Source organism: Diceros bicornis, chromosome 8 (genome assembly GCF_020826845.1).
Source record: "Diceros bicornis minor isolate mBicDic1 chromosome 8, mDicBic1.mat.cur, whole genome shotgun sequence".
Taxonomy (NCBI): domain Eukaryota; kingdom Metazoa; phylum Chordata; class Mammalia; order Perissodactyla; family Rhinocerotidae; genus Diceros; species Diceros bicornis.
Window position 1 is genome coordinate 49,346,319 of NC_080747.1, and position 22,934 is coordinate 49,369,252.

General features: G+C 34.9%; 1 protein-coding gene across 1 annotated transcript in view; it reads left to right on the forward strand.

Moving 5' to 3' along the window:
* The window catches only part of LOC131409233 (uncharacterized), a 140,422-nt gene that overhangs the window by 48,790 nt on the left and 68,698 nt on the right, over positions 1 to 22,934 (forward strand). The window contains exon 2 of the mRNA XM_058546328.1: positions 11,981 to 12,059. Within this exon, the coding sequence (XP_058402311.1) occupies positions 11,981 to 12,059 (79 nt within the window). The remainder of the gene's footprint in view (positions 1 to 11,980; positions 12,060 to 22,934) is intronic.

Sequence of the window (22,934 nt, forward strand, 5' to 3'; positions counted from 1 at the left end):
CATACTTTTGATCAGCCACAATATTAGAGAAATAGATTGAAGTGCGCCCCACTCTACTAGCTCATGATTCAAGCTTAGCTGTTAAATATCAGTGTCATAATTGTTTATCTCTCATTCACCACATCCCCATAGTGCTTAACATGTTTGTTTGTTTTATATTCAGTCATTCTATCCTTCATCATGCCAAAACAATGTGTCAGGTGAAGAGAAAAAGTTGAAATAAACAACTATTTTATCATGGATATAGAACTCCCAATCTGAACAAAAAAATTCTCCTGTTTTTAACACATAGGATTAGGGATTTCATGAGAGCGTTAAATCATTTTAGAATGTCGGTTATTTTTTATCTTCAACTTGCCCCTAAATCATTACATGTGACTCTGAGTTACTGGCTGGCCACCACTTGTAAGTAGAAAAATCCGGTTAAACCAAAGGAAGATGACATCCAGACAATAGTATGAAATAAAATAGTTTTGATTCCTATTTTGTCTCGTCTCTCCAAAGTCCTAACTTTGTCATTTTGCCATGGGTCCCCTTTTGTGTGTGTTCTCAGAATACATTCCTCTGATCTGGATGTCATCCCTTCCTAGGGAATGACAATCCATTGATTATCTTCAAGCCCCTTTCACAAACCTATCTTGCTCTATACCTCATCATTACTTTAAAAAGTTTTAGTTTTCATAATTTTGAAATAAACAAAATAGCAAAATGATAACCACAGCAAAAAGTATGTTTTTCAAACTCCTTCTACCCACTGTATCTCTTCACATCCAAGTGCTTGCTTTTTCAGAGAGTGGACTGCACTCAGAGTCCATTTTTTCATCTCCCATTTGCTCCTCAATGTTTTGCCATCTGTTATGCCCCACCCATGGAAGTCTCTGCTAAGGATACTTTGACCACCATGGTTACCATTGATGTAGTTGATGCAAAGGAAAGCGATAGTATTCATTCAGTCCTTTCCTTGTTATTGATCCTACTTCACATTGTTACTGCAGAACACCCTTTTCTAAACAATGTTATTGTTTTCCTTGACATGACATTTTCTGGATTTTTCTGCTATCTCATTGGCAGGTTATTCTTATTATCATTTTCTGACCTCTCTCTTACATGCTATTTCTGTTCTGTGCTGCATACTCTTCCTAGATAACTCAAGTACTCTCATGATTTCACCCAATGGTTTTGTGCTGATGTCTCCAAAACAGGTTTTCAGCCCACTCACACTATTGGGCTGTAGCTCAATATATTCCATTGCCTTCTGGATTTGGATCATGGAGACCTGCCCTGGTGCGGTATTGCTTGTGACTGGATGAGTAAGTGCTTAATCATGAGATTCAGTTAGCAAACTCTTTGACTCTCACATTCAGCAATATAATCCAATATCACATCTATCAGTAATAATGGTGATAATGCTATTCTCTCTCCTTATTTTATCTTTTGTTTGATCTCTGAACTTATAAACCGTAGGGCCCTTGTAGAACACTGACATGGAGAAGAAGACATTGAGGGCTCAAGCTCTTCCTATCTTTCTGCTCTGGACTCTGCACTATATAGTTTTCATCCTCAAGGTCAAATAAGGCTAATGCATTTCCAGAAATTTCTTTTAAGTTTCCAGCAGGAAACAGGAGGAAAGAGTGTTACAAAAAAGATACGTGACAGCTGAACCTGTCCCTTTTGTCATGAAAATCATAGCTTTACTGGAAGTCCTATCTAATACACTTCTACTTTGTCCAGAACTGGGTACATGGTCTTCTCCAGCTTCAAGGGAGTCTGGAAAGGAGATTGTACACATCCATAACCTGAACAAATCAGATCCACATTAGAAAAACAAAAACAAACAGAAAAACAGGAGGAGGGAGAATATTGTATAAGCTACCCTGTATGTTGCCTATACAATATCATATTGTATAATATTATAAAGGCAACATGACATGCAAACTCCAAGCCCAAGAATACTTATATACTCATAGATTATTGAACTCACCAAATATTTGCATCCCCATATCTCCTCATATGATCTTCTCTCTTTCTGTAAAGTTCACTCTTGCTCAATTTACCTGTCTTGCAAGATTCAGCCAGACACTTTCTCTTTCATAAAACTTACTCTGTCCCAGGCTGTGGAAAGAATCTCTCCTAAGAGAGTTCCTGGAACTCTGTGCTTAGGTTTCTCTTAGTACTTATCACACTAAATTGCCAGTTTCTGTTTTGAGATGTAAGATGCTCTCTAAATTTCCGTTTTCCCTTTTGTATGCTTAAATCCATTTATATGCTCTAAAAATTCTGATTGGTTTTAGCAGCATTCCTCCTAGACTGTAAGAACTTAAATCAGAGAATGAATCACAATAATCTGTTAATCTTTGGTGCATGTGTAGCACACACTGATTTGGATTCAATTGCTCCTTTCATCAATCAGATTTGCTGTCTTACAGTGTTTAAGAGATATTATCTAGCTATAATACCTTAACAATAGGAAGTGATCCTGACGGTAAAAATACCCCTGTTAAATCAGTAGGAAAATAACTTGAATGTACCTAACTTTCTAGAGCACTTAAATCACAACACAGATATCTTCCTTTCCAGTTACGTATGGAGTCTACCTGAAACTTTGGGATTAGACTACTGAAGAGATAACGGAGTGAAAAAAGGGTACGTATGTGAGAGGGGATTGGGAATGGGAAGCTTGTTAAGAGATGGACGTTGATAGTACTATGCTAAGCAAAATAAGTCAGAGGGAGAAAGTCAAATACCGTACGTTCTCACTCATGTAGAAGATAAAAACAACAACAAACACATAGAGACAGAGATTGGATTGGTGGTTACCAGAAGAGAAGGGGGGAGGGAGGAGGGTGAAAGGGTTGATTAGGCACCTGTGTGTGGTGATGGATTGTAATTAGTCTTTGGGTGGTGAACATGATGTAATCAAAGCACAAATAGAAGTTTAGTGATGTATACCTGAAATTTATATAATGTTATAAACAAATGTTACCACAAAAAAATAAAACAAAATAAAATAAATAAAAAGAGTACACTCTTTTAGGTCCTCTCATCTTCCCTTTTTCCACCTTATCTCTGTTGGATGTTCTAATTTTTAAGTTGACTTCGTCCCCTCTTCTGGCTTTTCCATTCAATAGCTTTGCAACCGTTGGTGAATTAGTTAACATCTCCATGCCTCAGCTGCATTATCTGTAAAGTGGAGATAATAATAGTAAATATCTGGTAGGTCTGCTGTGAGTATTAATTGGGTCAATATATTAAAATGCAAAGACCAGTGCCTCATACATGCTAAGTGTTTAAATAATATTGGCTAATATTGTTATCATTAATTATTTTATTCATGCCTTTTTCTTCCTTTTTAAAGACTATGAAACAAGCAATAGAGAGGGATACATTTGATACCAAAATAAAGTGTGCATGTGTATGTGTGTGTGTGTGTGTGTGTGCGCGCGCGCGCACGTTTATAAGAACTATTAGGTATTCTCAGTGCGTCAGATAAGATGAATGAACGCCAAAACAAGTTCATGGAGGTTTGATGACATGTGCTGTCTCTGATGTGAAGACAAAACTTAATCCTAACAAAAAATGTGTTGGATATACACGAATTTTAAAATTGTTGCCAGGAACATTCTGGTTTTGTTATTCTTTTTGTTTCATGTTTCTTCTTTTTGTCAACTGAGAAATTTAACAAGATTGTTTTATACCAAGAAAGATTAGTTCTTCATGTGGATTTGAGCACTCTATGGACCTGACTGTAAGATCTGATTAGGCTTCTTAACTATGTGTCCTTAGGGAAGTCACTGAACCTTTATCAGCCTTGTTTGCAAAATAGGGATCATTATATCTGCTTTGTTTTCATGATAATTTTTGTAAGGAATAACTAAAATAACACATATAAGGCACCGGGGCCGTGCATGGCAGGAAATATTCATAGTAGGAACATAGTAAGTTTGTAAATATAATAATTCTTACCATAATTAACCAAGCTCCTAGACAAACTATAAATAACTGGAAGGCAATTTATTAATTTGTAATTACAACCATTAGTGCTTAGGAAAGTATTGCTCCATATCTTCTAGTGAGTAAAGTCTCTCTTTAAAAACAAATCTGGGGCCGGCCCGGTGGCTTAGCGGTTAGGTGCACGCGCTCTGCTGCTGGTGGCCCGGGTTCAGATCCCGGGCGTGCACGGACGCACCGCTTCTCCGGCCATGCTGGGGCCGCGTCCCACATGCAGCAACTGGAGGGATGTGCAGCTGTGACATACAACTATCTGCTGGGGCTTTGGGGGAAAAAATAGATAAATAAAATCTTTAAAAAAAAAAACAAATCTGTTTGGAAAAACAAATTAAAATCAGAAGAGTGATTGGTAATCATAGTGTCTGAGAAAGGGGACTTAGTTTTACGGCAAAAATACTAACGACATCAAACTGATAACCTGATGCTTTTGTCCCCTCAAAAGGGATAAATATTTACTCAAGTTTGGACAGACTGGGTCCTTAAAAGAGGACACCTATCCTTTCAACAACGCCTGAATGTGTCAACTTTTTCTCACTGAAACTCTTATTTCTAAAAGTTCTAACTTCACTGTGCCTGGGATAACTATGCAAGAGGAGTAGTATGGAGTGATTTTAGGATTAACGTCTGTGGAAATGAGAGGAAGGAGGCTAGTTTGAGCAAAGGAAGAAGTTGAACTCCTTTGCAATGCTAAAGGGATGCTCAGGCAACCCCACAGACATTTCTGGAAAATGAATTGCCCTTCATGCTCCAGATTGCAAGAGGGCCAAGTGTTTATTGTCATATTATTAAGTCTTTGGAAGTGGGCTCCTCTGGGAAGGGGTTGTGACTAATGGTGAGGCAATGCTCTTTGACTGAGGCAATTCCCAAAGTGGAGTGACAACCAAGAGATACCTGCCAGCAGCAACACCAGTAGCTATGTAACAAGGCCTTCATTCCTCAAGGGCTCCTGGGTGGTGCAGCACAGCATCTAACACACAGAAGGGTCATGGCAGTTAATGGTAGAATACCTCCCCTACTAGGATAGTAAGTACCACTTAAAAAAGATGTAGTCCCAAATATAGCCGCTGTCCTAGTATCTTTACCATATCAGATGCACACAGCTGTTGGCTTTGGCAATGCACTTAATAATCTAGTATGTTCTTTTTTATCCCCATCAATAAATAGTGTCAAAAACAGTTTGCATTATACTTCGGAAGGAAAGAATTTCACATCTCATCTGGTCCTAGGACTAAGCTAATTTTCCTACTGTTTGTCAAAGTTTGGTCTGAAAGGACCTTGATAAGTTTGATATAACATATAATAACAAATTTGCTGACGACATCAATCCTTGCCTCTTTTCACATAACTTATGTAAAATTATTTTATGGATGGCGAACCACTATGAAATTGCTAATAAATATTTAGTATGAATTATTGTATGTACTAAGTAGGATTACATATATTTTTTGCTGATTTTATCACCCCAGTTTTTATTTATTTTACTTATCAGTGTATTTATCCTTGGTGAATATGCCTTTCTGTTACTTTTAATTTACTTTTCATCTGAAACTGGAAGACATAAGGGACAGTATGAAGAAAATGTGATAATCTTATTTTACACTTAGCTTTGTCTAAAGAAAAATGACAATAATGAGTACAGTGTTTGTTAATGAGTCTACGTACTTCACTGTGACTTTGTGAAAGTTAGTTTTCTCTAATTTGGATTTTTAAAAATTTTACATTATCCCATTTTCCAGGTATATTCTAAGAAACTAAAGTCAATGGAAGTCAAATGATCAGGTATACAAACATATACTGCAAAGTTTCTTTAAAGTATTATAATATTTTATTGTGAACTTCCAGGTTTTAGATTTATTAAGAGTTGTAATGGTTTTAGATATATGTTTATGACTTAAGAGATGAAGTTTTTACTTATTACATAAATAACATCAAAAGTTTTAATTCAAATATTCAAATATAGGCTATTGATGTTGCTATCTGATGTATTAACTTTGATCTAGCAACCCATGTTTACTTTTTCTGTCTACTAAACTTAAATAAAACTCTAAATCTTACAATAGTGAGAACAATTAGTACATCATTCTTCTCTACGGCTGGAAAAAAAGAAAGAAAATTGCATTCTGTGATGGTTATAAAGTTGCATAATTGCAATCAACCTGCATAAAACAAGAAATAAATACATATAAATGGGATATAAATATGATAATTAGGCATTAATTTATGCCTGTTTATATGTGTAAAATGTATAGATTTTACTGATTTACTTTAGCCTACCACTATTTAGGAGTAAACTGCAGTTTGAGGATATTTAATGTTGTTCATAGTAAATTAAGATGACAGAATGAGACCGCTTCAAGTAATTCAATCACGTATATTTCAATTAAAAAATTATTTACCGTTAACAGGTGCTGCACCAAAAGTCAGCATACCTCAAGAGAACTATAAGATTTACATTAAAAACACCAAAAAACAAAGAATACCTCTTTGAAATCTTCACGCAAACACAATAACAAGAATAAAACGTTTCCTATAAGGTTGTAGTACTAAACCTGATAAACACAGATAACAGAGAGAATTCTGGGAGACCATCAATTTGGATGAGGAAAATTATATATATATATATATTCCCCCCGCTAGCATCCAACTGAAATTTACATTTTCTTTAATTATGTTTATTAGGCAATAAAACATGGTAATATTAGTGATGCCTGCAACTTTTTGCTAGAAGAATTCAGAGATATTTTCATAAGCCATTACAATAATTGCAAATATTTTCTAATATTTTTTCTTATTATTTTTTTGAAATTATGACAATTATTAGATCTGCGAATAAATTGTTTATTTAATACATTAATCAAGATGCATATATTTAGCTATAGTGTGCTTCTAATATTCTAACTACATGTTGTAATAATTGATTTCTTTTGTTATATATATAATTTAAAACACAAAAACTCTTTGTTATTTTAAATATTTTTTCTGAGAATTATATAAAAACATTATTCTGAGAAAGAGGCCTTAGGCTAAACAAGACTGTCAAAGAGGACCAAGGCAAAAAAACCCCACAACCAAAAATCAAAACAAAGACAGGCTATTAGATAATAATTCTCAAGTAAATTGGGAGCAGAGAAGTGCATCACGAAATTGATGAGTCAGAAAATCTGGAAAATGATCCAAAAATTCAGAAAATGTCCTGCTTGTTCGCTGTACTTGGTGTAGCTACAATATGAGCTGGTGCTCCACTGGGGAAGAGAACATTAGGGATAATACAGAATCGTGTGTAATCTTTGAAATAGGAAGGGAGGGCCACGATATAATACGTAATTTGACATAAAAAAGAAATAAATTCTGAGTTCAAATAAATTTGAGTAAATCTGAAACAGAAATATGTATGTATACATACATATATATATTCCTCTGACATAATATGTGAATTTATTAACATTAATTAATATATAAATATATTATGATATTTATATACTATATTTTAATATATTTGCATATATATATATCTCATATGACCTTTCAGAATTCTTAATTCTTTATTGAGCATTGTGATAATTAAGCATTTCTAAATATTTCTTAAGCATGGAAACTTCTTCAAGCAAAATGTGGGAATAGAACTGTACACATTAGAAAATCTTACCTTAGAGTAATAAAAGTAAAAGTAGGAATTCTTCAATGGCTACAACCTATGTTAACAAACAGCAAGGAAATTTCAGAACAAAACAATACGGAGATCACTAAATAAAAGAGGACAGGCGATCCAGAGGTCAATTACTAAGGTCTCCAGAAAAGGTAGTGGAGTTTTCAATGTCAGTGCTGGAGGTCCTGAAGGCTAGAGTAAGATTTGGGGTGAGCTAGGGAGAAAGGAGCTTCAGTATCTTATTTTGGGGGAGTTGACAGGATCAAAGAGTGCTAAGAGTCACAAAGAGAATATGTACCTGTGCCAGAAGACATATGTAGCAGGAAGATTCAAGAGCAGCCATAATAACCATATCAACTCTCATATATCCTGGGCTGAGTCTGTGTTACTTCCAAGATCAACTGTGGTCTGTAACACTGGTTACCCACTGCTAACTTTTGATTAATATTATGTGCTTCCTATGGTTAATAAGGCATATTATTAATAAGACATACTCCATTTTACATGAGAATATTTATAACATGAGCCAAATTCCTGGGTTTTGAAAGACAGAGGGAAGGGAGAAATAACCCAATTTTGAGAAAGAAATTTGGCTACTGAAATTTAATTTATAGGAAGCACGATTATCTGCAAACAATACACTGGAAGTGAAATCTTAACCTGTGTTCCTTGCAACTATGTTGAGCAATAAAGTCAAGAGGGTAACAATAAATATAGTAAAAGCTGCCATTTATTGAATACCTACTAGGAGTCAGGCAGTGTGATGGTCACTTTACCTGTACTTTTCATCTATTCCTTATGGCAATTTATGAAATAAGTATCATTATTATCCTCAACATACAAATAAAAAAACCCTGATTCATAGAGAAGTTGAGTAATTTGGTTTAGGTCACTCAGCTACTAAGTGGCAGACATAGGATTTAATTCCAATTCTTAAGATTCCAAAGCTAGACCTTTAATGACTTGAACAGTTTGCCTCCAAATTCAAAGCAAAAAAAAGGGGTTATTTATTTAGAAGGTGATTAGCCAGCTTGGGATATTAAACTCTTTCCCCTGTTTCCCTGAAATCTTCATTACAGAACTATACTTCTAAAGCACATAGTTAAGTTAATCAATGACATTTTGTACCAATATAGACCAGCCACAAATTTAGGTTTTTAAATCATAAGAGTTTCATTTTGTCATAAAGAACACTTGAGTTTGCAATATGTTTTCATGGAAAGAGAGAGAGTTTTGGGACCCAAAGGCAAAATGTATATCACCATAGTTCTTTCCTTATTAACTTTATTGTCTTGAGCACATCACTTTACAGTCCTGGGGCACAATTTCTGTGTCTTTAATGGGGGAAAAATATACATCTGCTTTTCAGTACCTTGTAAGAATATAAAGAGGCAATGAATGGAAACACGCCCAGAATGATTGTTCTCTTTGCAAAAAGAAGAGTTTAAAAGTCCAGTTTAATAAAACCAGCGCTTTAATAAAACCAGCGCTTTTCAATCAAACTATTTAACTGAGAAGACAATTTAATTAACTGAGCACAGATGATTAACCTGTACTAGGTAATCCAGTCTTTCAATTAAGAATGAGGGAACACTTTAAATTATATTATTCCATAAAAGATTATCAATTATAAGTACACTTCCCTTATGTTTCAAATAAACCTTCAGGAGAGAAGGCTCCTGCAGAATCACCAATACCCTACTTCTAACCTTTGATATGCCTTGATTGTTCTTCATTATAATTTTATTGATAAGGCCTTGACAGAAAGTAGAGATCCTTTAACCTTCCTTGTTCTTAAGTAAAGGAAAATACTTAAGCTGGAATTCATTATAGATCATGAACCAGCCTATAAAGTAGAAAACTAATATTCTTGACTTTATATTCATTGAAAAACCTTAACCTTTAGGAATCATTAGTTTTCAGGATAGTCCATAAAGTTAAACCGAGCAGCACAAGGGCAGATGTGGAAGATGAGGGAGGAGAGGAGATCATAAACACCATTATCATTTAACGTTTATTGAGCAGCAGTCTTCTATTCTCCAGGCTATCCACAAGTAGCAAAACATTTTCAGAGCTCAGATTCCTCAAGTAATCTACCAGGGGGAGTAAGCTGCTTTTTAAAACAATACGAAATTGCAAGCCTCCCGGAATGTATGGTTCTGAGTTGTGGATGTAGAAAAATCCTTCCTACTCACTCTACTCCAGGTTATTGAGGCTGACAGGAAATCACTTATTAAGACTCCTGAAGATTTCCACCTCCATTTGGGATGATGCAAAGCTTGTGTGTGTGTGTGTGTGTGTGTGTGTGTGTGTAAATATTTCAGTTTTCTTTAGCCTCAAAAGTGTATCAAATAAACCACACCAAAACTCATAGTCTTAAAATGACAGTCATTTCCCATACGTCCATGGGGTGGCTGGATTGTTCTGCAGATCTGGGCTAGGCTAGGGTGATCTCAACTGACCTTGCTCACGTGTTTGCAGTCAGCTGCCAGGCTGGCTGAGGGCTTGCTCTTCTAGGATGGCCTCGGTCCTCCTCCACATGTCCCTCACATCCCTCCAGTAGGCTCAGATTTGATCTCATGCTAGTGACAGAATTACAAGGGTGAGAAGACTGGACATGCAAAAAGGGAAGCATGCACTTTTCAAGCCTCTGCTTGTATCACGTTTGCTGACACCCACTGAGCAAACTAAGTCACATGGCTAATCATCAAGTCACTGTGGGAGAGGACTACAAAGCCACGGGGCAAAGCGTATAGATATTGAGATGACCTTAATTCTGGCCATTAATTCCGAACCTTTGAATATAAGGAGAGAGTGAAGGTAAGTTAAGAACATCATCCTCCCTTACCCCTGTGTTCATAATGGGATGTAGAAGAGCAGATGCTAACCTAGTCTACTCACAGATAATACACTAGATATAGTCTTGCTGTTGTTAATAAATGCTTTCCTTCCCAAGAACTCCCTAGAAGGGAGAAAAAGAGTTTATTTTATTTTTTCAGGCAAAAGTAACCTTGTCTGCTAATTAGCACCAGATTCTAAAAAAGAAAGATATAAACCTGTAATAAGACACAGTCTTGATGTGGGATTTCTGTCTGAGCTACTCTTCATCTGAACCTGCTACAAGAATAGCTGATAGTACTTTGTCCTTCCATTCTTCAATATCCAACAGCTTCTTAAGCACACATTATGAGTTGATAATGAAGGTTTATTGCTCCAATTCACCCCTTAAATGCTCTGTCGTGGGAGACTGAGTCTCATTATACTCCAAAACCATGCCCTCAGCCAATTCATTCTTCCATTCTTATTGCATACCATGGTTGGTGATACATTTATTTCTAATTTCTAATTAGTTACAGCACATAATCCCAAACTTATTATAGAGCACTTTTGTCAATATATCTATGACATGTTCAAGGTGAAGACTCCAATGTTCATCTTGTAATCTAAAATATCTTTGTAATCTATCTCATAACTTCTTATTTGGGTCTGGGTATAACCCACTAGGCCCTAGAGAGTGTAGTGAGCTACACATGAACTTACTTTAACCTGCTCATTTATTCCTTGTTTCTGGCTGACGACATAGGTTCTTTTATATTTACTTCTATTATTGATTGTTTGCTGATCTCCCATTTTCCTTGAGAAAAGAGTTATCATCGTACCTTATTACAAATCAGTACAGTGAAAGAGGAAGAATTCGAAACCCCATCTTCTCAAAACATCAAGTATTTACTGGCTATTCAGATAGGGAGTCAAGCCAAATTTAACCAACAACATTTAGGAAGTAGATTGTCTTCTTTTAAAAAATGAACACTTCTTGGATATTTGAAGTGATTCCAAGCATAGGCTCTACTCTGAATGGAAGCTAAATTATGCACATAAAAAGCTATATTACAAAATAGAAAGTGATATATGGCATAAAAAAGTATGGATGCATTTTTCAAGACCAACTTTTAACTTTTTACCTCATAAGATAATATTGTTGGGACTAGACAGTAAAGAACAAAACCACAAGGGCATAACAACTTTGTTCTCTCACCTCTAATGAGCTCGACTTTATACAATCTTAATGCAGTTCAATTTTTGACATGCAACATAACTTGCTATGTTCTCTGTTGCAAGACATTATTCAAGATATTTTAAATTTATGTGTATCATATTTATTCAAAACAGACATTAAAATATGCTCATTTATTTTGTAAATTCTAGACAGATCAATATTTTTTGTGTGACCCCCAGGCAGGTAACACTTTCTCAAGAAAATATGAGAGGTTATAAATGTTACCTTTCTAATGACTGTATTTTTTATTTTCTTTCTTTTCTATGAAGAACAGCTCAGGATCCTGATCACTTGTCATGGGAGCAGCACACATCTAATGATACAAGAAGAAGGCAACAAGGGCAAAAGGTGAGATGAACTAAATGAAAAGTTGTTAATGAGCATGTAAGTATATTCAGGAAAAGTTTTGGAAAGAAAGAAAATGGAAATTTAAAAGTTTTTTTCTCCTAAATTTGCTGTAAATAAATAACCAAAATGAGAGAAGCTAGAGGATTTTTTTTTTCAAGAATGGGTCATAAACATGCTTCTTTTGCTTTTCTCCTCACTTCTATTTTACTCCCTCATCAATTAATACAATCTATAGGCTTGGAATGTTAGAACCACATCCAACAGAGAGTGGGAAAGATTTTGACAATAACTTTAACCTGCCATTAAATAGGGAGGGGACAGAAATACCTGAAGTAATGAAAGGAGCTTCAAACACCAATTGTTTGGATAGTGCAAAGGGTGCTCTGTCACGATAGTGAAGGATTTATCATATTTTTCGATGAAGAGGAAGTCGTTGTTTTGGTAGTTAGAGACTGGTGTCCGATGCTCTTGGAAGAGATGCAATTTTTTATTTACATATATGAATTCCAAAAGGGACAGCATTTTATTGGACTAAATCTGAACCAGCCAACCTTAGCCAAATGAAAATTGTCAGGCAGCATTTTAACACTATTGTCTGCTCAATGTTCTATGGTTCTGTGATTTTTCACATAGGGCAAGCAGTAATAAAAACTAAAAGGTTTTTAAGAATGACATTTTAAAATGATTCATTTTAAAGATACTTTTATAATGATAATACTGTATGATAGCAATCAATTTAATTCTTAATAGTTAAAGAAGTTTTATTATGGCCATTTTTGAATAATATATTTGATGTTAAATGTACCTATTTTAAAATTTTAATTGATCTAAGAATGTTTATAATGCATATAGAAATGTTGACCAAGTAATATCAGGTAATAATGATTATAGATAATGTCAATGTTAAATGCAAGAATGAAATGATGAATCACATTAAACTTCACATGAGCATAAAATAAATAAAATAGTGTCCTAATAAGAAAGTGACATATTTTGGACTGCTTAGCAGGGGAGGGTATTTTTGAATTGTCATCATAATAAAGGAGTGACACAACCTAAATATGTTATCGGATGAAGTCAGATGTTGTGGTGGTCATAAACAGCTCTCCTACTCTTAGTCTGTGGAGTGAAAAACAGGGAAGAAGCAATTTAAGACTAGAGCTTAGTCAAAAATACAAGATAAAAATACTATGTGTAGCAGACTGAAATATGTGGAGTGTAAAAATCAATCTAACAGGAGAGAGTAAGGGTGTTGAAAGAAAAAGGCAAAAATATACAAACAAATAAAAATAGCTAGATGAAATATGTCATTATTAGTTAAAATATGGTTATGTGACAATGTTTGGGTGTGATAAGCCTCTTTTTAATGTTAGATTAGAATTTCGTTTTGTAGACTTATAATCAGAACAAGAAGTTAGAGTGTTTCAATGTAATAAAACTCTGATGAATCAACCATCTTCCACAGAGGTATATATCTTCACAATGGCTTGTGTTTGCCAGATAGAGTTGCATTCTCTTGCTCAGTATTAAACTGTGAAAACTTCTTATTTCTTTTGAATATATTTTTGCACACCTGCCTTCTCTAATTTAGCACTGCATTTCTTCAATTGATCAATTTAAAAACAATTGATTGAGTGAAATTCTAGTTTTGAGGCGGTACTCTGTTAGTCTTTATTCATTCATTGATTCCTTGCATTGATTCTGTATATCCCTGAAGAATATATTGTTCAGTTTTAAAACGTCGTAGGCTTTATAAACTGGGATCATCCTGTATGTGTTCATAAATGATTTTCTACTCCATATTATATTTTTGGATATTAGTCCATTTCAATGAATGTATATGTAATTTAATCCTTTACTGTGGGTCAATTATAAATAGCAAATTTACATATATGAAGGAGTTTGTTTATTATTCATTTGTACTCTTTGTCTTTTAACTGTAAAATTTAGTGAATTTATTATAACTGACATATTAAGATTTGTTTTTAAATATTATTTGTGATTTTCTATTTCTATGCCAAGATACTTGGCTCACAGAAATTATGAGACAGTAAATGTGTTGTTCTAAACCACTAAGTTTGGGGGGTTATTTGTTACATAGCAATAGATACGTAATAAAAATCACTAAGATATTGAAAAAACCATCCCTTAAGTAACAATCTATTTGACGGATGACTTTGACCAGGTATTTCCCTCTTGCTTCTTTAACTCATCACGCAGTGTTAAATCATTATATTTGATTTGTTATTTGAATATAATGCATATTGTGTTCTCTTTTTTATACAAAGAATCCCTGCTTTCTGAAGCTTCTGTCACTGAACAAACTTCTTTGGGAAGAATGTGGGCAGTACTTTTAAGTAGCATAGTGTCAGCTCATGTGGTTGTCCTGAGATGTGATACATTTTGTGATGTAGTAAGAGCCATCATTGGTGCTTCCCGGATATACTAGGTACTTTTGGTTTCTCCTTCCAGAGTCATTCTCCACTCTTCTCCTTCCAGATCTCTGCCCTTGGAGGATGACTATATGGACTGCATCAGTGGCTTCCCCACTCTCTAGATTCCTGTTGGGTTCAGCTAACTTGGAGCCCTGGGCAGGAGGTCAGAGGGTGGAGGGACAGTGAGGTCAGGACATTTATTCCTCTGTTGTCTGGTCTATGCCACTCTGTCAGCCTGACTCTGTCACTAGCTTGAAGGTCACTAGTCCTCTCAAGGTAGCCTGCTTCATTGGAATTTCTTTCTATATAGTTATGGTAACATTAACCACAGCTGTGTCAAACCTGGTGGTCTAGTGGTTAAGATTGGGCCACAGCCTGGGTTTGCTTCTTAGTCAGGGAACCACACCACCTGTCTGTCAGTTGTCATACTGTGGCAGCTGCTTGTTGCTGTGATGCTGAAAGCTGTGCCACCAGTATTTCAAACACCAGCAGGGTCACCCATGGTGGACAGGTTTCAGCAGAGCTTCCACTAAGGAAGACTAGAAAGAAGGACCTGGCCACCTGCTTCTGAGAACCCTGTGAATAGCAGCAGAGCAGACTATTGTCTGATATAGCGCCGGAAGGTAAGAGGATGGTGCAAAGGCCAGGCAGGGTTCTACTGTGCTGTACACGGGGCAGTTACAAGTTGGAATCGACGTAGTATAATGCACCATCCATAGTGGTGCACACATTTATAATTAACAAAAACTTTGCTCAAATTATTCTATTTTGAGTATGCTTTCTATTTCCTGTTGGGATTCTGACTGATACATCTCATTAAAATCCAGAATTTAGGTTAATGAAGGCCACTCTGATGGTAAGAAACTGCTGATGAGAAAAAGAGGGGCAAAAAACTGCTCACTATATGTTAGATCAAGGAACAACTTGGTTGGTATTACATTACAGGGAATTGTAAAAAGATCAAAGTAACAAAAAGCATAAACCACCAGGTTCTACATGCCACTCAGAATAGCATTTACTCTGTTTATCATCTTCTTTAACTTTGAAGACAGGGGACAGAGAGGGAAACTTTATAAGGCTTGCTCACAGATACATATTTAAATGCTTCTTTCTTGTCATTCTACATCTATTCAAGGTTGCTTCAAAGGTGTATTAACTTGTCACTTGTTTTCGACTCCTGCGATTCCTCATATTGATTTAGCTCTCCTCAGAAGCAGAAATTGAGATAAAGACTTCAGCCAATAGTTTTTTGGGGGGAGGTAATCTCAAGAAATGCCTTCAGGGGAGTAAAGAAGTGTGGCAGGAACTCCAAAAAAGGATGAATTCTCAAGCTAGTTGCCATTGTGGCCAGCTGAACCTTAATCCCACAGGGAATTCCGGGAAACGGTGTAGAAAAAAGTGCTCAGTGTTATCCCACCTAGACAATAAAGGCTCTGGGACACTAACTCCTGTCAGTTATTGGTCATTAATTCTCTAGAACTTCCAGCTGGCTAAACTTGCAATTAGGATGAGTTCTAACTGCAAGAGGACGCCCTCAGGCCAAGAAGAAAAAATGCAGGCACTGGCTATGAGAAGCTTGGCTGGTCTGCACTGAAGTGGCAACAATCAAAGGGGTATGGACAGGGCACCAACGGCGCCTCCTTCACTCCTAATTCATCTTCTACTCTGCTACCAGAATGTTTGTTGTCAAAATGTAAAATCGATTCTGTAACCATTTGCTTAGATATATCAGTGTTCACGTTACTCTTAGAACAAAGTTCAAAACCCTAAACATGATATAGAGTGCCTGCAAGATACAGTCTCAGCTACTTCTCTCCTCATCATCACTTCATGATCTCACTCCACCCACAATGGGCTTCTTTCGGATTTCACATTATGTGGCACCTCCCGACACAGGACATCTGTGCATAGTAGGCTCTCTTCCCTATTTCGTTCATGTCTATCCTACTTTCCAATTTTGGCTTAATCATTACTTGCTGGTTAAGATAGCCTTCCCTGATCTTTCTCTGTGAAATCTACGATTACGTACTTTTATAACGTCATATATCTCCTCTTTATAGAATTTACCAGAATTATTATTTTGCATTTATTTAAAAAATATTAGATAGGTCTACCTCCTCAAGCTGATTACATGATCAAAAATTTAAGGTTTTTCCCTCCTCAATTTTGTATCTCCCTCATTTGACACAGTAACGGATATAGACAGGAATTCTATAGTTAGTTAAGAAAAGGTAAACAAAGTTATTCATAATGTTTGGAGCCTCTATAAAACACGTATTTATGATATATCTTGCATTTTTAAAGTTATTACAAATACTGAATAATAATAACAAACAATTAATATCACTTATCCACATATAGAGTTATACTAAACTAAATACTTTTTTTATTACCTTATTTAAAGAAAGTTATAATTTATAATCATTCTAACCACTGGAATGTATTGAGCATATAATACAAGTAGATATTGTAAGAGACTATTGATGTATAAGACCATACTTATGACTTCAGACATCTCATGGTCCTGTGGGAACATAATATTATATGTATGTATATAAGAATGAAAAATTATACAGCAATTGTATATATCAGTTGAATAAGGGATTTATACAAAAGGCACACTAAGCATTAGCTAAATGCTAATGAATATAAAAACAAGTGAATATTAGGGAAAGGGCACTAAGGACTATGGTGATATGTCTGGGAAGAAATGGAAAGAACCTGTGCTTTTGGTAGGCTTTGGTGTATAGCTAGGATAGAATAGTTTGACAAGAGTGGGGATATTGTACAAATGTTTGATTAATGAACAAAATATTATTTCAAGTACAAAACCTTAAAGTTATATGAAAACAAAAAGTAATGAAATATCATACAATAACTAAAAGTGAGAGTTCATTTTATTTACTTCCCAAGACATGAACTAAATTAAGATGTGAAAGTCATCGCACCTTGACATTTCATTGTAGACAGCAAACGCCAAATCTTTCTTCAAATAACGCAGTTGCTTGACAACTGTTGAACGGATCTTCTCATTAAGAGATATCTCTATGTGGCATATTTACTTCCTTTTTCTTTTCCCTTTCTCCTCTTGGCAATCCTGCAAATATCAGGCTGTCATGAAAGCTGTGGACAAGCAATCTTTCATTATAAAATTAGAGGAAATACCCACATGTTGGTTAACAAAGGCTGTCTGAAAGATCACTATTAGAGGGAACATAGGATAGTAGTTAAGAATTTGCATAGCAATGACAGACTTCTCAGGTTCAAATATTGGATTTGCCATTTAATCTGTGACCTTCAGCCTATTTAATTAGTTTCTTGGAGCCCCAATATTTTTATCTGTAGAATGGAGTTGAAAATAAGATACCTATCATATAGTTGTGAGGATTAAATGAGTCACTTCATGTAAACTGGTTAGAACAGTGCCTGGCCTATAATGAACACTCAAGTAGCTAATGATTATCTTGAAGAAATATTTTCCTGAGATACCTGGCCACTGGGATGGCTTATTTTTCCTTATGCTATACCTTCCCAAATCCCCAAGGAACCAGATTTATAGTGGCATCCAATAGGAAACCAAGAAGCCAAAGGACAAACAGCATAGGGAAAGTCTGAATCACAAAAGGAGATAGGTTAGGGAGAAGAAGAAAAAGAGGCAGGAGTTCCAGAGTGGGAGAGGTTGCTCTGAAGACCTGGAGGAGGAAAACCTTTGAGACCCTATTGTCAATAACTGAGCCCAGGCACCAGTGAGGAAAACTAGGAGAGAGGAAAACAGTGGAACAGGCAGCAGAGGTAGTTTCCAATCTCTACCAGATAAGGATGTGGTAAAGGATTGGAATTTACACTTTGAATTGAAAGAAAAGAAAGTCTTAGAAGATATACGGATGTCCAATAGGCACATGAAAAGATGTTCAACATCATTAACTATCAAAACTACAATGAGATATCACCTCACGCCTGTCAGAATGGCTATAATTAACAACACAGGAAACAGCAAGTGTTGGAGAGGATGTGGAGAGAAGGGAACGCTCATACACTGCTGGTGGGAGTGCAAACTGGTGCAGCCACTATGGAAAACAGTATGGAGATTCCTCAAAAAATTAAGGATAGAACTACCATATGATCCAGCTATGCCACTGCTCGGTATTTTTCCAAAGAACATGAAAACACCAATGCATAAAGATACATGCACCCCGGTGTTCATTGCAGCATTATTCACAATAGCCAAGACTTGGAAGCAAGCTAAACGCCCATCAAGGGATGAAGAAGATGTGGTATATATACACAATGGAATATTACTCAGCCATAAGAAATGATGAAATCCAGCCATTTGTGACAACATGGATGGACATTGAGGGTATTATGCTAAGCGAAATAAGTCAGAGGGAGAAGGTCAAATACCATATGATCTCACTCATAAATAGAAAATAAAAACAACAAGAAACAATCACATAGAGACAGAGATTGGATTGGTGGTTACCAGAGGGGAGGAGGGGAGGGAGGAGGGTGAAAGGGATAATTAGGCACATGTGTGTGGTGATGAATTGTAATTAGTCTTTGGGTGGTGAACATGATGTAATCTATGCAGAAATAGGGGTATAATGGTGTACACCTGAAATTTATACAATGTTACAAACTAATCTTACCGCAATAAAAAATATTAACAACAACAAAAAGTCTTAGAGATGCTGTGCATGTGCTGACTAGCTAGAAGTAAGATCATTAGAGATATAAACTGTATTTATCTTTTCATTTCACAATAAAGTGGTAGTAGTACTATGAGTACACAGAAAAGGAGGAAAAATAGGATATTATTAAATGTGATTTTAAAAAATTTATAAATAATGTTGAAATTATGTGTAATTTTCTATTTCTCAAAATATACTTCATGTATGAAGAACTAATGTGTATACAATATTTCCTCATTTTCTAAATGAGGAAACTATGCCTCAATTTATAACTACGTGTAGTTTGCACAATCAACTTTTAGTTTTCGATCTGTTTTTTTTCCATAATCATTTCTTTTGTTCCAGTTGCGGATTAATGTGTTGTCATTGTGGTTTCCAAAATCTCAGGATTTGTGCCAAAATATTAAAAGCCTTCTCCAATGTTTATTTACTTTCTCCATTTACTTACTATTATTTAATTAAATTATTGGGCTTTAGCCCTCCCTGCAAATCTATGCAATTAAAGACAGATACAACGTCGCAACTGTAACTTTATGTTTATTGGTGATCATAGCATTTTCAGAAATTTGCTATGTGTACTGTGCTATCCACTTATTAATTTAGCTCCATAGGAGACACTTTTGAAATGGCTCCTGACATCAAAAATTTAGTGATCTTCAGATAGATTTAGCAAACTTTAATTTTAGTGTTCTAATAGGTTTCCTTTTGAGAGAAAGATGTTTTTTGAAGTTTTTGTGTGCTTAATTAAAAAAATAGGATTGGAAAGATTTGGAAAAGAAACTATGCCTTCTAGCCAAACAGGTGCAAAATAATTAGAGAAGTTTGAGTGAGGGGATAGGGTTAAATATTTTTTTTATCAGATGTAAATTTGATAGTAAAAATTTTAGGAAGCAGAAATGTTTATCTCTTCCCTGTTTGTAATAAATTAAGAAAAATACATCAAATACTTTGCATTTTTATGATTTTTTAACTAGTCAAATTCTGGCTTACTAAAGTAAATAATTCTCTTTAATTGTAGATATAAAACTTATGAAATAATTTTATCTTTGGTAGTAATTGTGGAAGAAATAGATATGAAGTGTATGCAGCAATTGTTTTCCTATAGAGCTTTCCTAAACTCTCTTAATAATAGAGATATATTATCCCAGTTATGATATAATTGCATAAAGCTTGCAATTAGTTGTTGCTAGACTTTATCTTTCATGCTAATGATTGGCTCTTATATAAAGGCCATATTTTAATAGGAACCGTTATTGTGGAAAACATAATTATCATTATTAAAACATTGAAGGCACTTGATTATTTTCTCAACTATTTTCAGTTGTCCTTCTAAGAGAAGAAGGGAATTACAAAAGAAAACTATTTCTAAATTCATTTTTTAAATGAATTCAAATTAGTTTTCAAGTGTTTAAAGTATTATTCATTATTTTCTTATTCATCTTGTATATGTTGTATTATTCATGTGGTTTTGATTCCCCTGCGCAAGGAAAATATACTGAAAGATTGCATGGCACCTTATTCAGTTCTGATGAAAGTTAAATTATAACTAAGTAAAACATATTTAATTGACAGGTGAATAAACGTTACATGACCTATTTAATCACAACTATTAATATGGAAAAATTTGGAACGAGTTTAAATAAGTAAACAATTGTTCATGTCATTCAACTTACTTATTCATACATATTGATAATTAGAAGAGCTGTCCAGATGACTGTTTTCAGCAATTTAGCCTTTAGCTTTTAAAGATTACTCTCAACACATTGCATTAATTCCCTAGAGCTAGATATTAAGTAAATCTCGGATCCTATAAAAGTGTATTCTTTATTTAATTTGATGAGAAAATAATGCACTGAAATCAAGTGTTATAACAATCGTTTTTAAACTTGAAATACACATGCCAATCAAACCACTTCTGCTGTGCTTTAATATCACCTCATCACAATAAAATGTTTTCAATATTCTACTTTTAATACTATGGAAAATTTAAAATCACCCTCAATAAAATCTTAGAACCTTACTGCACGGAATGTGTAAGGGGTCTTTTAAATTTAACTCATACTGAAGAAAATTAATAAAACTGAAAAAGAATTGAAACCTGAAAACTAATTTAGAATTCAATGAGAATTGATTATGAGAGGCTGACATTACAGAATTCTGAAAAAATATATATATATTTAAGAGTACAAATGCATCTGAGGTGTTGTGAACTCATACTTCAGAATTAAGACTTCTAACCTTTTAAGCCCATGAATTCACTTTTTTTATGTTTTAAATTGTGGTAAAAAACACGTAAAATTTACCATCTTAACCATTTCTAAGTGTACAGTCCAGTAGTGTCAAGTATATTTACATCATTGTGCAATATCCCCCAATTTTTCATTTTGCAAAACTGAAACCCTGTATCCATTAAATGACAACTCCCCATTTTGCCCTTCCCCTAGTTTCTGGCAACCACCATTCTACTCTCTGTTTCTATGAATATGACTACTCTGGATATCTCACACAGGTGCAATCATACGACATTTGTCTTTTAGTCACTGACGTAATTCACCTAGGATAATGTCCTCAAGTTTCATCCATAGTGTACCATTTCTCAGAATTTCCTTCCACTTTAGGGTTGAATAATATTCCATTATATGCATATACCACATTTTGTTTATCCATTCATCCATCAATGGACACTTGAGTTTTTTCCACCTCTTGACTATCATGACTAGTGCTTTCATTAACACGGGGGTGCAAATATCTCTTCAAGATCCTGCTTTCAATTCCCTTGGATATATACCCAGAAGTAGAATTGCTGGGTCACTCTTTTCATTTTTATTTTATTTATTTATTTTTTTGTGAAGAAGATCAACCCTGAGCTAACATCTGTTGCCAATCCTCCTCTTTCTGCCAAGAAAGATTGGCCCTAGGCTAGCATCCATGCCCATCTGCCTCTACTTTATATGGGACACTGCCACAGCATAACTTGACAAGCAGTGCCTCGGTGCACACCCGGGATCCGAACCCATGAACATTCGGGCTACCAAAGCGGAGCCCGTGTACTTAATTGCTACGCCACCAGGCAAGCCCCTCTTTTCATTTTTAAATTGTGGGACTTGATCAATGTAACTCTTACTATCAATGTGATGATTTCACTTCAGTACTATATTTAATTCACAAAAAAAGACCATAGTTCCATAATTAGTTATAATTATTCATTAAGTTAGAATTTTGAGGAATATAAGCTGGAAAAATATTATTTTTTATTCATTTTAAAATTTATTTCGTTCATCATTAATTATCTGTTGAAGTGCTATTATATTCCTGTATGCTTCCCACAACCATGGATGTAAAATGACTAAATCATAATATGCCTGAATTATGATGGGCTGATGGGAAGGAAGTTTAACGGTACAAAACAGAAAGAAAATTGTGCTACCTAATATAGAAGCTGTTTTCTTCTGGGATCCAATAAAAAAGTAATTCAATGTAAGATAATACTAATCTATCCAACACTTAAAACACCATGGGAAGAAAAATATAGCAGCAAACATATATCAGATAAAGAATGTTCATATTAGAGTCAAAAGTCATTTCCAGTTTAACAAATCAAATTGTTAGCCAGGAATTTGGAGGAAATTTTTCCAGAGAATTAAAGTGATAAAGATTCTACTTAACAGACTTGGAACATTTTCACACTCAATGACAAAGATGTTCGGCATTTAATAATTAAGAACTTATTCCCATGTGATTGAAAAACCACA